The following is a 15633-nucleotide window of genomic DNA, read 5'->3' as shown; positions in this document are numbered from 1 at the left end:
CAACTCTTAAAATAAATGGACAGCTTAAACGTCTACTAGCAGCAGCACTCTGCATCTTAATAGCTGTGAACGTTGTTTTTTCACGTTTTTACAGATCTGCATGGGTCTTACTAATTATACCATGCTTTACCATATCAGCACAAGTTACATGTGGAAGTGGAGAAAGTCTTTAGAGATCAGCACAACTTCTCAACGTAAGCTGCGATTATAAGATTCTGACCCATCACGACACTTTCCCTTTATATAAGCACATGTGTCTGTAGTACTGGGGTGTTGTACCACGTTAGCCAAAATGAATGTAGTGAGAAGTCAAGCAAAATGACCCCTTTTTATTGGCTAACTAAAAACATTACCATATGCAAACTTTTGAGACAACATGTAATGTAACAAGGGGCCTGAGTTGCCTGAAAAGCTTACATATGGTAATCTTTTTAGTTAGCCAATAAAAAGGGGTCATTTTGCTTGACTTCTCACTATATGCACATATGATACTTATGAGGAACTCTAAATGAAATGACCTTCTAGAATTTTACACTCTGAACAACTTTCAACTGCACTGAATGTTTTCCTTGTTTGTGTTACTGTTAATATAGTTCTGTCAACACAAATACACAGAAATACACACACAGAAATCCCCATTCAACATTTAAATTAAATGTAAAGTTTTGAAGCTGAAAATTTAACCTCATCCACACCAATATACAGATACAGCCTCATGTGCCTGACTCTCTCTCCATTTTATTTATATATACCACTAGCCATGTGCGCCCAACTACATTGCGCGTGTTAAAAGTTGTCCGTGAAGGGCTCCCTGTTTAAACGTGGCTGCCAGTCGTGAACTGGGCCCTTCGTCGCACAGCACTATGATTTTTTCTAAGGGAAACAAAATTACAAAAGAAAACCCTTGGACATTGATTCGATAGGAACGGCCTACTCGGCATCACTGTCCGAATAGTAATTATGTGGTGGTGTAGGAGCATTTCTGCTTCTGTCTGTTCACAGTCCGTCTTGTTTTCACGACGCTGTCGTTTCCTCTCACGATGTCTTTTCAACTTTTCTCCAATCTCGCAGGTTGCTTTGTGGCAATCCAAAGAGTAAGGCAATATACGCGGAGCAATGGTTATAAGAGGGAGATACATAGGTATCCAGGCTCTTTAAAGCATAAATAGAGATCACTTCACTGACATGTGAGCAAGCCACGGTACAACTGTAAGACGCGCAGCACTCGCTGGCTACAACGTAACAATAATAATTTCCGGAACGTGCTGTTACGTTGTCATTCATTTTACCCACTGTCTGTCTTTCATTCACATGTTGCGTAGGCACACACCTTTTATCTTCGGCACTCTCATTCTCTAACCAGGCCTCAGGAGCTAACCAGCGTAACACTGCCCACCACCCATTTCGTTATTCTGGCACATTGTTGACATCCGTGAGTAACAACAACGTCCTAAACTGAAAAGGTGGTCTACGCATGCGTGGAATTCGCGGACAAACAAAGATCAAGATCTGAATGAAGATCTCTTTAGTTATAATTTAAAGCACAACAATTTGTTTAGTTTGAAGGTCTGCGTTTTGAGGTGTGACTGGCGTACTGCAGTCTTCGGTAGTATAAGCCTGGAGGAGATTCTTAATGCAATGCCTATGTTTTAGCTGTCTCTCTACTGCCATCTAGTGCTGCTTCTTTTAAATCATTCGCGGACAAACAAAGATCAAGATCCAAATGATGATTATATATAAAGAAATAAATATATAATAGTTTCGGGTCCGACTAAAGAGGATATGGGGAAGACAACTGATGTGACACACAGAACACCACAATTTCTCCAAGAGCACCTGGCTGTAGCCACTGTAAGGTGTTGAGCTCCACAGTAAGCAGCAACACGTGACCGCCACAGTAGACGGAAAAACGCCGCTCCCCTACTATCTTAAGCTTAGACATCCTATTTCACTGTCGCTGCCTTCCCCAGTGTTTTTAAGGTGAGGGCTAGTGATTGGGTAGGTCCTATATTCATTCGCCTGCTGTAGAGGTCACGTGTTTCCGCTTTCTGTGGAGCTCAACACCTTACAGTGGCTGAAGCCAGACCCTTCTCCAATTACCTGTCTCCTTAGAATGGAGGAGTTTTCACCAGAGGGAGGTTACATCACTTCCTGTTTCTCATCAACTCCTCCCCTTCTGCTTTCCGCCAGGGTCAACTTTGACCAGAACTCCACCTTGAGCACAGTTCTAGAAGACCTCGCGAGCCCTTGACACTTTTTTTTTGCTGCTGCTTCAATTTTGTTTTTCATCCATCAATACACTTTGGTGCCATTCCCTAGGTCCGCATGCTGAAGTCAAAAATGTTAATACCAGTTCAAACATCAGCATCTATCGACCAACATGAAAACCGTGTTATCTATATCACAAGAAAAATGACATGGTTTGTAGAACTACTAATACTACATTTAAAAAGACAAAAAAAAAAACAAAAAAAAAAAACCTTCAGCTCCAAAATAAACCATCTGACACAAAGTGTGCCTCACTTCCCAAACCAGTCAGACGCATCACTAGGTGACGAGCACAGAGAGAATGCAGTGTACAGACGTGCATGCCACAGGTGTCTAACCTTACAGCCACTTACAGAAAAACACCATACAATCTTTTACTTGGGGTCACACAAAATTGTCACCACCATCATTACCACACATTAAAAGGAACCCTGAGCTCTCGGACTTTCACAGGTACACTGAAATTAAAAGAACAGAAATCCATGCAATACAAAACAAAAAAAAAAGATCAAATCAGCGGGTACTCCACATTTCTGCCCTGTTGCATTTCCTATGTGTGTTGTACGCTTCTTGATCGAGCTCCTTTCTCCCGACACTCCTCTAATCAAGTTGGAAACTTGTCACACCAGTCACTTTCACTCTTCAAACTTCTCTTTCTCAACAGTCTCCTAATTTGCTGATGCACGTCCCTCAACCTTGAATGCTGCCGCCTTGCCACTGCAGAGTTCAATGTTTGTGAACAGTAAATTACTAAGAGACAGTCAACACACAAGCTAGCAGTCCTCATGCACACACTGCCCTCTAAATAGCTGCAGGGGGTCTCAAAACTGGAAGGATGGGTTAAGAGAGAGTTATTGTTTATGATGGCAGTGCATTCATTTGCTCCTCACCTGGCTTTAGCGCAGAGGGCCTTAACTTCGTTTTCTTTGATTAGTTCACATCGGCGGAGCTGCTCAATTTGTCTGTCCAGGTCGCTGACATCCGCCATGGCTGCTGGGACGGATGTGTCCAAGTGAAGATGGAGCCGAAAAGTACAAAAGGAAGGGGGGAGGGGGAGAGAAAAGGCAGTGAGGAAAACAGGAGCAAGTAGAAATTGGGAGACCTCTGTTATGGAAAAAAAACAAGGAGAGAAGGGTAAATATTTCCAGGAAACAACAATTCTGAATGCCAAAAGTAAACAGGAAATGCAAGACACAGGTGGATCATAAATAAGCAATCAGATATAATCTGTGAGAACCTCAGCTTTGATCAAGACCACAGGTCAAGGCGATTGTTCCTGGAACAATGGTTATCGTCGGACATCCCAAAATGGGACTATAGGAAAATTGCACCGGGGCCGTACAATGGCTGACCCTGTCATGCAAAAAGACAGTTTCCCATCTGGAATTAAAGTGTATCAAAATATATCTTTATATACAAATAAAACGCTACCGTTTGTCTGTCTAGGATTTTAAGTCACCTGTAGCTCTCAAACCATTTGAACTATTGACCTTAAAGTTGGTACACATACTACATGACGTCTACTATCCGCTTTCAGGGTGATGATTGACCACCAAGGTTATTCTTCTTTTTATTTTATTTTACAATCAATACTCAGCAGTAGCCATGCGGTGCACGCGTACGGGCGCCGTTCTCATCCCTACCACCTTGGCCGTCACTTCCCCAACCCTCTTCATATCTTAAATCATTCTTCAGGCAGATTGAAGGCTGAAGTGCCAGCTTAAGCGAAAAATGAAAGAAAGCGTACCAAGTAGCTGCAACACAAACACGTTAATCAGTTTTAACACGAAAAGATGCCGACAAAAAGAGAAGCAGCGGGCCGCTAGGGTGTAGAAAAGAAGAGCTGCTCAGTAAGAAGCAAGCGCATCAACCTCTGAGCAAATGAATGGTAAACGTACAGAGAAAGAAAGAGGAGGGTATTTTATATAATATTAATATATATATATATTTATTACTGGTGATAGATAGATAGATAGATAGATAGATAGATAGATAGATAGATAGATAGATAGATAGATAAACATATGTATGTGTGTGTATACATACATACATACACACAGTGGTACCTTGGTGTAAGTCCTTAATCTGTTCCAAATCAAACAGGACATATACCAAACCGATTTTTCCCATAAGAAATAAAGGGAAAATGATTAATCCGTTCCCATGAAAGAAAAAAAAAAATCCTATTGTAAATTGGCATATTATACATTGATGGGGTTGTATAAAATAATTTAAAACACTGCTTAATACTAAAATACATACATACAAAAGCAATTAGATGAAATAAATGAAAATTTAACCTCACTTCACCTTTTAATAACGTCTTTGTTTTACACAATCATAGATACCGTCGTTCTCAGGCATACGGTACGCAGCAGCCAAGTCCCGGATATGCATGCCACCTTCATATATTTCAACAATCAATTCAAATTTACGCGAAAAAACACAAAATCACGTGAAAATTCACAGAGAGTTATAGCGCGTACTGACGCTCGTGGGCAGTCGTGGCTTTGTCGCGAGAGAGGTAATCAAGGGTAGCGCACGCGCGGTGTTCTAGCACGCGAGTCGAATTCCAAGCAAAATTGTTCGCGTACAAGCAAGACGTGTACCAAGGTACCTGTGTGTGTATTATTTTTATATTTTTATAGATATATTTTATAGTGTGTGTACCCAAAGACACATGCTTTGGAAACACTTTAGGTCAGTTACTGCACAAACGTACCCATTCTTCATTTAGTATTATGAAACTAGACCTTAACGTACAATTCTTTGGTTCCTCATAACACTTGTAAAGCATCAGTAAAGTGATAATTCATCTCTGCAATGTGACAGAATAACAACATTTCTCTCTGAAGTGGTCAGAGGTGGCTTAACTGAGACACATTTCTCTTGCTATTACATATTTAATATAAAACCTGTGAATCCTTCATATTAACAAGTAATTTTACCACCATATCAATATGCCACACTGCACAGAGAATAACTTACCAGCTGATGTATTATAAGTGTTATGAAGATCAAAAGAAGTCTTTCTTCATTTCTGGTTATATTGTTTAAGAGCAAAAGATGCATTTTTGCAGAATTTAAACTGAAGTGTTACCCATACTGTAACAATATATATATATATATATATATATATATATATTTTTTTTTTAAAGACATACACTTGTCTTAGGAGTGTAAATGACTACAGATCATTCCCACCAAGCTTGGAGGATGTGGCACACACTTTTGTCATGAATTTTGCCTTGAATGCAGGATTTCTTTATGTCATGTGAAGAAAACTTCTAAGCTGGTTGGATCAGCTACTACATACAATACCAGCTCCATGCTCAGGTCTTCAAAGTGAATACCCCAAGTAAAGCCAATGCTGTTTTATAGCAGCCACTACATGACGCTTTGCTCTGCAGGTATAAAAGGCAGTTTAAAGTACACCCTGGCACCATGGCAGCCTACAGGTGTCAACTCCCTGTACACCACAGCGAAGTATGTGATCTGTCGAGACAAAGGGGGCTCAACTCAAGCTCGGCTTATCGCACTGTAATGAGTGCGGTGTACCTACGAGCCTTGTAAAGCACCTTCTGATGGTGCCATAAACAAATGACAAAGAAAGAACAGATAATGCAGGTCTTATAGGCAATGAAGAAATTATCAGTAGCAATTACTGCATTCATATACAATTTGACTTTGAACAAATACCTAAAGGAGGACCTTTCAAATAGCAAAATTAAATGGGATGCAGTGTGTGTAATGAAAATTGCCACATTCAAGATTTATCAAAAATATCAAATTCACATATTTCTCCCTGTGTAGGTTCACTGAAGGTAGAAGTTTATCCTAAAAATCTGCTCTAACAACATTTTAATTATAAAGCACACAGTATAAACAATATCATTAAGGTGCTTTACATTAAAATATAGAAAAGAGGCAAATAAAATTGAGCAAAATAAGTAACATGTCATACTTCAAAAGGTAGCACATACATATACACACATATGTCATAGCCATGGACCAACGGAGCAGAAGGCTCGGTCTGCCACTGTACAAGGGTCTATCCACAGGACAAGCAGGTTATTAGCGGGTGCAGCCCAGAGAGGGGTGGCACAAGTCACTGGAGTAAGTGGGTCCTGAAGGCATGTGGGTGCTGTGACTGCAAGACACTTGCACATGGAGAGCAGAAACTTGTATCGGACCCCCAGCTTCATTGGAAACTGATGTGGGGTGACGTGTGAATATTTTCGTGCATTAATGAGTACACATGCAGCCCGATTTAGGACGTACTGTAACTTCTACTGTATTCCAGGTGGTCTTTTTGGGAAACCAAAAAACAGATGGTTTAAACGGGATAATAGAACATCTTAACCAGCCACTTACATTGACAACCATAATCACAGTTTGGACTGATTAGTAAAGCGATTGAAAAATGTCTTCGAAACATAAGCAGCCTTATTATCGAAAGAAAGAGTAGACTCAAAGTGAACACCTAGGCTTGTACCTAAAGAGGCCAGTGGACTCATTTCCAGCTCTAATTTTATACGATAGTTCCTCAATGAACACGTCTAAAAGTCCTTTCATATTTTTGAACTTGTGTCACCGCGAGTCGCGGACGAGGTCTCACCTTTCGTAGAACTAATCCTGGATGGGACGCCCGTCCTCGTGTGCCAATGACCTCCTACTCGAATGAGAGAATGTCGCGAGAAGCGCAGAAAAGCTGCTGGCCCCCCGATTTCGGCAACAGACGTGTCAACGTCCTTCGAATTACCGATTCTTCGCCTGTATCTTTAAGGATTCGCTGCACCTGGCAGGAGCAGATTTTTGACTGTCTCGTCCCGCCAAACGGCGCCTCGAAAAGTGGGCTGAAAGGCTCTTTCTTTATGTGTAAAGCCCGGGCTTTGAGCTCAGACTAACGCGACTCAAGAACGCAGCCCTCCTCTCCCTCCGACGAGCTCGGCTTGAGCAGAAAAAAAAGTGTCAAACAAATGGGGGTTGGGGGGGTTAGGACCCTCAGACAAAACGCTTACTGCGCAACGACAGGAAGAGTCGAGCGCTCCGCCGACCGACCAACCAACCAACCAACCGGCCGGCCCCTGGAACAAAACCCAGCTCAAGCGCAGCCCCACTATCCCCACACCGTCGAACCACGGGCTGGAATCACAATATGCCTTCCCGCACCTCTACATTCTCGAGGCCCTTTTTTTGAATTTATTTAAATATTTACCTCTGAAATGAGGAAACTTTCTCGGAGTCCGCACTCACCGCCACTTCGACGACAACGACTCTGAGAAGCCCCAGCTTCCGCTGTGGAAGCGCGCCGCACGACACCGATATTAGGCCGCGCGTACGGCAGGCGTGGGGGCGCGCACGTCACCGTCTGGGCGGAGCCATTAGCCACGAGTCATCGTGACGCACGTCATGCACGACTTGAAAATCACTTGCGACTCTTCTGCGTAAGCTATTCTTCATTTTTGGTTTTTAATAATTTTGTGTTCATGACAACATTGTGTTATTAATATACTTTTACTTTTTCTCAGCAAAACAACTTCAAAGTGCTGAATATTCGATAGATATAGAGCGACAACAATCTAGCTGTCCCTGCCCTCAGGTCCTGAAGTGTGTAAGACCCACAGATGGTTCCCTAAAAAGCCCCAGAGGTCCAAAACTCAGAAAATTAACCCAGCTGAGTTTTTGGTTAAACCCGGGTGCTCTAGTAAGGATTTTGAAACCACTGAAAGGTCCGTTTTTCTCGTAAGGTGGAACAGGTGATTTATCTCTTATTTCTATTGTATTTAGACCAGGTGATCAGGGTTGGCCTATATTGGTTGATGGAGTTAGGATATTAAGTATATATAATACTGATGGCCATAATCATATTTTTTTTGCGTCATTTTATTAATCATAAGGAATTTTACAAAGCTTTAAATAAACCCACAAACAAAAAAGAGAACAAATGCAAACTGAAATTTCACAAATTAACCGAGAGCCTACATTAATTACATCCAGAGGTGATAATTTAAACATTTGTGTAATCAGATTATATTTTTCTGCATAATTCAAAACTATTCTTTGCTTTGGAAAATTTCAAAATTTTTATAGACGTTAAGTAATATTAAAAATTCACCGCAAAGACCGTGAAAGAGCACGTATTCTTGAACCCTTCTGATTTATCAAAGGATACGTTTGTATATTTCCAGTCCAAGTTATTTTTTTTTCACAAACATGGTATATATGAATTTGCCAGGTGAAATTGTGTTTTAAAGTTAAGCTTTTTCTATAAATTAAAATAAAAAATACTTAACCAGTCTTTGCATTTCATAAAGCAACCTTACGGGGCACAAGGTGCCACCAGAACATTGAAGTCTAAAAATATTAACTGTTGAAGCCGCAGAAGAAAACTTGTCTTCTGTGTTTGTGAACACAAAGGGGATCTGGAAATACAGAGTGGTCCAGATCTAATTATGCAGATCCAGATCATCTGGATGACTTTGATTTATGGGAGGACGATTCCAGTTCAGCACGAAGACCATTCTCTTATGTCGTCAGATCACACACTTCTTGATGGTCCGGGATTTTTCGGGTGATTTTCTATGTAATAAACTTAATAAGTTATAACGTAATGAATATTGCATAATTAGATCTGGACCGCCCTATATTTGCATCATTTAATCATATTTTCCTGGTGCAGTTTTTCTCGAAGCAAGAATAAATTTGTTTTACTCGCTTCTGCGAGTTCTTACATAAATACGAAAGTAAATCAAATTAGAATTGCCATGTTGGATAGCAAAGCCAAAAATTGACATTCGGTTCTAAAGGAATGAAAAGTTAGGGGGGAAAAAAAAGCTACAACTTGGTGCCAAAAACATTTTCAGACCTCGCATGGTGGATCAGATCAAGTGCCGCTGCCATCGTTTCATATGAAGCTTGGCAGTTTGTCACAGCTGTATTTACAGATGGAGAACGTTTTATGGATTTGTCCTGGCGGTCTCTGGGTTTGTTTGAGGTTAAACTGAAGGGGGTATTTTTGCTGAAAAATGATCTGTGATGCAGAATTTGATGGTGTGATGAACGACCTGGAACGAGAGCTTGGGATGTCATTCAGAGAAGTCATTTCTAAGTTTTTAGGTAACAATAAAGATCCAAGTTATAGTTAGCAGTTCAATGAACTGAGATGTAGGATAAGCCTCACAGTTCACTTTTTGAGCAATAGATTAACATTCGATCAAATAAGGGTCCTCTGTGGGTGGGTATGCAAAGAAACATTGCAGGTTATCAAGTACCAAATAATGACTCAGAAATATCACATGAGGGAGGGGATTACCAAAAAACCCTGGCTAGAAAAAGAAATAAAAGACAATGAAAACCCTTTATAGAATAAACAGATCTATTTACACAAAAACGGTTTGTGGTAAAATGAATCCCCAAAGAACACAAAAGGTGAAGAAAGTCCATCCATCCATTATCCAACCCGCTATATCCTAACTACAGGGTCATGGGGGTCTGCTGGAGCCAATCTCAGCTAACACAGGGTGCAAGGCAGGAAACAAACCCGGAGCAGGGTGCCAGCCCACCACTGGGTACACACACACGCCAAGCACACTCAAGGGACAATTTAGAATCACCAGTGCACCTAACCTGCATGTCTTTGGACTGTGAGAGGAAACCCACGCAGACGCGGGGAGAACATGCAAACTCCATGCAGGGAGGGCCCGGGAAGTGAACCCGGGAGTGAAGAAAGTCTCAACACAAAATCCAAGAGGCAAAGTGGACAGGTTCACAAAGTACTCGCCACTCCACGAGTGAATTCACAATGAACCACAAGGGACTGAGGATTGAACCCATCATTTCTAGGGCTGTGGGTAACCCCTTGAAGGCGATGGTCAGGTGGGGACCATCCACAGAACACATGGCACATAAAAAAAAAAGATGCTTAGACATAAAGACACTAAATAATAAGACATAATAGAACTAAAGATGCCATTTGAACCCCAGTCTGAGGAGGAACACTGGCTGAAATACAACACTCTTAAGTAGAAACAGAAAGAGGTTAAGCACATTTGAATACTAAATTGAACTGGAGGATACGGTATGTCATGAACTAGGAGTCCCAAAGCACTGAAATCCCAATAAGTTTCAAAAAAAAAAAAAAAAAGCCCACTAGAGGGGAACATCACAGACAAACCCTGGCTAGTAATAGGGGCAAGCACTGAATCTTTATTAAATAAAACATTTGTTTTCACAAAATGCTGTTCAATAACAATCTAGCTCCGTGGAGCACAAGAAACAAAGGAATTGCCCAAAAACATTAAGGCAGTCCAATGCAAACAAATTACAGTAAGAAAGTCAAAAAGAGAGCAATAAGGTTCAAAAATTTAGAAATCCCATAAACCAAAGAAACACAATTAAACTCAACAACTTCTGAGCACAATCGAAATGAAGTGAACTGAACTGTGGAAGACCCTCCAGATTTATAGGGCGATGGGCAGTTCCTGACGATGATTGGCAGGTGGCCCCGCCCACATGTTAGCGTAATGGGTGACACTGACTTGGATGAATGAGTGCTCGCTGCTCCAAGCAATGCACTGTAATCCCGTCTAGGATGGGTTCCCACTTCCCACCTTGTGGTTCATCCTGCCAGTATCATAAAGCAGGAAATGAAAGGTAACAGAGTGCAAGATTGTAATGAAACTGGCACCGTTTTCACATTGAGGCAAGGAGAATACTGGAAGGGAATAACAATAATAATAATAATAATAATAATAATAATAAGCGGTTTTGGACCTTTGTTGATTTAGAGAAAGATTTCAACCAAATATCAAGAGAGGGTATGGGGTCTAAGAAGAAAAGGAATTTCAGAAAAATTAAGGTGGGTTGTCAGATCTATGAAGGAGCTCAAACGTCAGTTAGAAGTGGAAATGGAAGCACAGCAATCTTTGAAACCAATATTGTTCCACATATGGAGGTCTGTCTCGATCCATTCATTTTTAATAATTAACATGCATGCAGCTAGTTAAGTTCCAGGGGTCACGCTATATGCCGACAGTCTAATTGTACTGGAAAACTCGGCCACTAAACTGCAGGAAAGGTTCTTCCAGAAATGATGGCATGCTCAAAAAACGGTGATTAGTACGAGAACATGGGGTCCGCTCCAAGGAACGTGCTGCCCCAACCCACACGTATGAAATTGGGTTTAAAGTCTTGTCAGGCCAGAGGGAAATGGTTCCCGAAATGTGAAAGTTGATTAGGAGGGTCTACAAAGTCAGAGAAAGAGAAAGAGAGACAAGAGATGATAAAGGAGAGGGGGCTGTGGTGGTACCTAAAGATAAAGATGGTACACCAGCAGTGAAGGCAGAAAATGCAAAGTGGAGAGTTTTGGAAAACAATTGGTTGGGCAAACCACAAGCCGCTTTTAATTTCCAAACTTTTAGTGAAGCAGAAGTGAGTTTGGGGGGTGTTTGTAGTTTCCATTTAGGGGGGGGTGTCCCCTTATAGTGGTGAGCACCTCAAGTGATTGACAGTTAACGATTAACAATAATCAGTTAGAAGTGTTTTTATCATGGCTTCTGGGCCGTAGCATTGCCCCATGGCACATTATCCAAACAAGTGGGCAGGTGCAAAGCAACAGTGGTAGTGGGCCTCTGGGATCTGCTAGAGTTTTCTGTGCATTGGGTGTTCTCCTTCTATGCCTGTTTTGTAACGAAGGCACCCATTCTGACACAAGCCACATCTTTACAATTAACAGCAAATCAGGGCTAACACCAGAAAGGTGCTTTCTGATTACTGCAAACTGTACTATAAAGATGACACGAAGTTTACTTTTGGTGGACGGGATCTTGTAAGCATCTCGAGAACTACGGCGTCTTCAGCAGCAAGTTCTGCAGTAGTAAAAAGTGACAGACAACGCCAACTCTTCACCCAGTATGAAACGTCAGAGGTATGACAGATATAAAAAAATACCTCCAGATCAGGGGTGCCCAATGCGTCGATCACGATCGACCGGTAGATCGCCAAGGTAGTGCAGGTAGATCGCGTTGCATTCAAAAATTTTTTTTTTAAACGTTATTGTATCATATATCCTCCCTATATGGCATTTGCCACTTGATCGACATACAGGGCGGCCAGTCTGAGATCTCATTTCTTCTAACACACTGGTCATCCCGCACGCATCAAACGCACGAGCTACTGCAAAACTCCGGCTGTGATCGAGTTAGCCTTACAATTTATATCAACTAAAGATGGGAATTTAAAAATTTGTTTGTGGAGGGTATGGGCTGGATGTGGAATTAGAAGATTTTTTTTCTTATAATGTCACAATTGAAGTGCGTTTGTCTGATCTGTCAATCTATCATTGCTATTCCAAAGAAGGAAAATGTGGAAAGGCACTTTCGATCTGTTCGTAAAAACTACGAAACTGACTTCCTTCCAAAAAGCGATCTGAGAAAGAGAAAGGAGAGGAAACTAAAATCGCAGTTAATCGGACAGCCGTCATTTTTCAAAAGCTCCTTGACTGCATTATTCGGCTGTACTTATTTATGCGAGTCAACCCTAACCCACACGAAGATTATTAAATCCAAATACTGTAGTGACCATAAATGTATTGAATTGTTATTATTGTTGTGCCATAAAGGTTATTCAGTTATGCAAGGTACGACAACATACATTTTATGTGTAAAGTATACTCTATATATATATATAATGTGTGTAGTGTGTGTATATATATATATATATATATATATATATATATATATATATATATATATATATATATATATATATATATATATATATATATATATGTATATGTGTGTGTGTGTATGTTGCCATTCCATCCCGTAACCTTAGATCCTCTTCCTCCACCCATCTGACCGTTCCTCCCGCCCGTCTAACCACCATGGGGAGCAGAGCTTTCAGCCGTTTTGGTCCCAAGCACTGGAACTCATTACCTGCGGATCTCCGCAATATCAAATCATATTCATCTTTCAAATGTAAACTTAAAACACATTTGTTTAAAATGGCTTTTTCTTCTTCCTCCTAATTATAGTGGTTTTGTTTGGTTTTAATTTTTAGATTTTCTGATGTTTTAAGTTGTTTATAATTGTGTTTTGTATTTATTTATTTATTGTTTGTTCGGTGTCCTTGAGTTCTCTGAAAGGCGCCTTGTATAAATAAATGTTATTATATTATTAAATAATATATTATATATATATATAATTTTTAATGTAGGTAGATCATTTCGACCTGGTCATTTTAAAAGTAGCTCGCAAGCCGAAAAAGTGTGGGCACCCCTGCTCCAGATGTTAAACCAAAGAAGATAAAGAAATGAATGGAACTCAACAGACAGAAAGGCTTGCGCCTTAATCCCAGAGAGGAAAAAAAAAGCAACTTCCGCTCTGGGGACGCGCTGCGCAACGCCGATGTATGAGGTCGCGCCCGGAACACGTGGGTGCGACCCGCTGGTTGTCAATCATCGTGGCGTAGCGCTTGCGTCCTAATGGAGACGCGATGATCACAGAAAATGTGAATTGGGCGCGGGAAGAGACCAGAGCAGTGCAGTCTGTAGCTGAGGGGCGGATTGAGAACAAGTGGGCATCAGAAGGGAACAAACTGGCGAACTAACTTAAAGTAGCTCGTGAGCACGTCGAACCAACTTAGTACGCCGGTGAATGTTCTAAAGGAATAACCGCACGCGTCACACATGCAAATAAATTAGAACTGTTATTAAATCTATCTATCATATAGTGCCTTTCACTTCTATCTTTCTATCTATTATATATTGCTTTTCTATCTATCTATCTATCTATCTATCTATCTATCTATCTATCTATCTATCTATCTATCTATCTATCTATCTATCATATTGTGCCTTTTACTTCTATATATTATATAGTGTCATTCACTCTCTTTATCCATCATATAGTGCCTTTCACTCTTAATCTATCACTATTATAAATCTATTATATAGTATCTTTTACTCTCTATATTTCCATCCATCTATTATCCAACCCGTTATATCCTAACTACAGGGTCACGGGGGTCTGCTGGAGCCAATCCCAGCCAGCACAGGGTGCAAGGCAGGAAACAAACCCCGGGCAGGGCGCCAGCCCACGGCAGTCTCCATATTTCACTATTTATTATTTATCTAGATACACGATGTATACATTATATGGACAGATAAAATTGTCTTTATCTGCAGGGGATATAAAAAAGTCTACACATCACTGCCAAAACTGCAGATTTTGTGTAATAAAAATGACACCAGGTTTTATAGGATTTTTTGTTTCCTTTTTCACTAAACCGTTTCTCATTAGTTTTCCCCTTCTTTGTCAGTCAGTCATTACCCAGCCCGCTATACCCTAACACAGGGTCACGGGGGTCTGCTGAAGCCAATCCCCTTCTTTATATAGATTGCAATTTTTTTAAAATTAACGTGGAATAGTTTCTGACAAGATTTATCTTGGTTTCATTTTTATTGTACAAAATCTGCCATTTTCGTGTGAAGTGGTGGTGGGGGGGTAAGGTGGTAGATCAATCTATCATACTTAACTCAGTGCCATATAAAATGAGAAGCGATATATGTTGACTTTAATATTAATCAATTCAAATTGTCCTGCAAATTAGGGAAAAAATTGAGGGTCGCCTTATATAATAAGCTGTCTCTTATTTTTCGTTATTGTCAATGCAGTTATTAAAGGACACCGAGTGCCGTGTGCGTCCCGGCCAGTCGTATTCTGAGCTTCCTTTAGCACCTTCTGCAGTGTTTCGAGCTGAGTTGGATGTGAAGTCAGTGACGATGGAATCCACAAAGTGAAATTCAGTCCTGGTTGTCTCCAGACGTTTTTAATCACACGTCTGCCTCAGCGAGTCTACGATGAAAGCCTGGAGACCCGCGTCATTCCGGGATTCGAAAATGCGACAGCACCGCTCAGTTAAGTAGACTAACAGAGAAGAAGAAGCAGAGACGGTGAAAAATACGGAAATAATTCTCAAGAATACTGTGCTGAAAACCTTTTTATAGACAATGCATACTAATATGTTTCAGAGCCCGGATAGCTCAGTCGGTAGAGCATCAGACTTTTAATCTGAGGGTCCAGGGTTCAAGTCCCTGTTCGGGCGGTTCAAATTTTTGAAAATTTTGTTTTTATGAAATATTTATTTAACTTGTTAACGTTAATCATATCGACACAAAACATTGCTCTAAAGGGAATGAATAAACGATACTTTACATCTGAAGTAAAAGGCCGCACGTAGCTCTCATAGACGGTCCTGCAGCGCTTTACAGAAGCCGGCGGCCTCGTACGACACACGAGCGACAAGAACAAGCAGCGGTGATTCGAAGTAATTGTAGCAAGAAACCAAATGAATGATCTTCGT

The 15633-nt window shown here is 40.7% G+C and overlaps 1 protein-coding gene and 1 non-coding gene across 2 annotated transcripts in view; one reads left to right on the top strand and one right to left on the bottom strand.

Moving 5' to 3' along the window:
• The window catches only part of ppp4cb (protein phosphatase 4, catalytic subunit b), a 29773-nt gene extending 22169 nt beyond the window's left edge, over positions 1-7604 (bottom strand). The window contains exons 1-2 of the mRNA XM_039764942.1: positions 7487-7604; positions 3159-3372 (exon numbers count right to left, since the gene is read on the bottom strand). Coding sequence (XP_039620876.1) covers positions 3159-3256 — 98 coding nt within the window. The 5' untranslated portion in view covers positions 3257-3372; positions 7487-7604. The remainder of the gene's footprint in view (positions 1-3158; positions 3373-7486) is intronic.
• A 7698-nt stretch (positions 7605-15302) lies between these two features.
• Positions 15303-15375, top strand: trnak-uuu. The gene has a single exon. It is a non-coding gene; the product is annotated as a tRNA-Lys (tRNA).
• The last annotated feature ends 258 nt before the right edge of the window (positions 15376-15633 follow it).

Source organism: Polypterus senegalus, chromosome 10, assembly GCF_016835505.1.
Source record: "Polypterus senegalus isolate Bchr_013 chromosome 10, ASM1683550v1, whole genome shotgun sequence".
In the NCBI taxonomy this organism is placed as follows: domain Eukaryota; kingdom Metazoa; phylum Chordata; class Cladistia; order Polypteriformes; family Polypteridae; genus Polypterus; species Polypterus senegalus.
The sequence above is the reverse complement of the archived record's forward strand: the minus strand, read 5'-3'. Positions and strand labels throughout refer to the sequence as shown.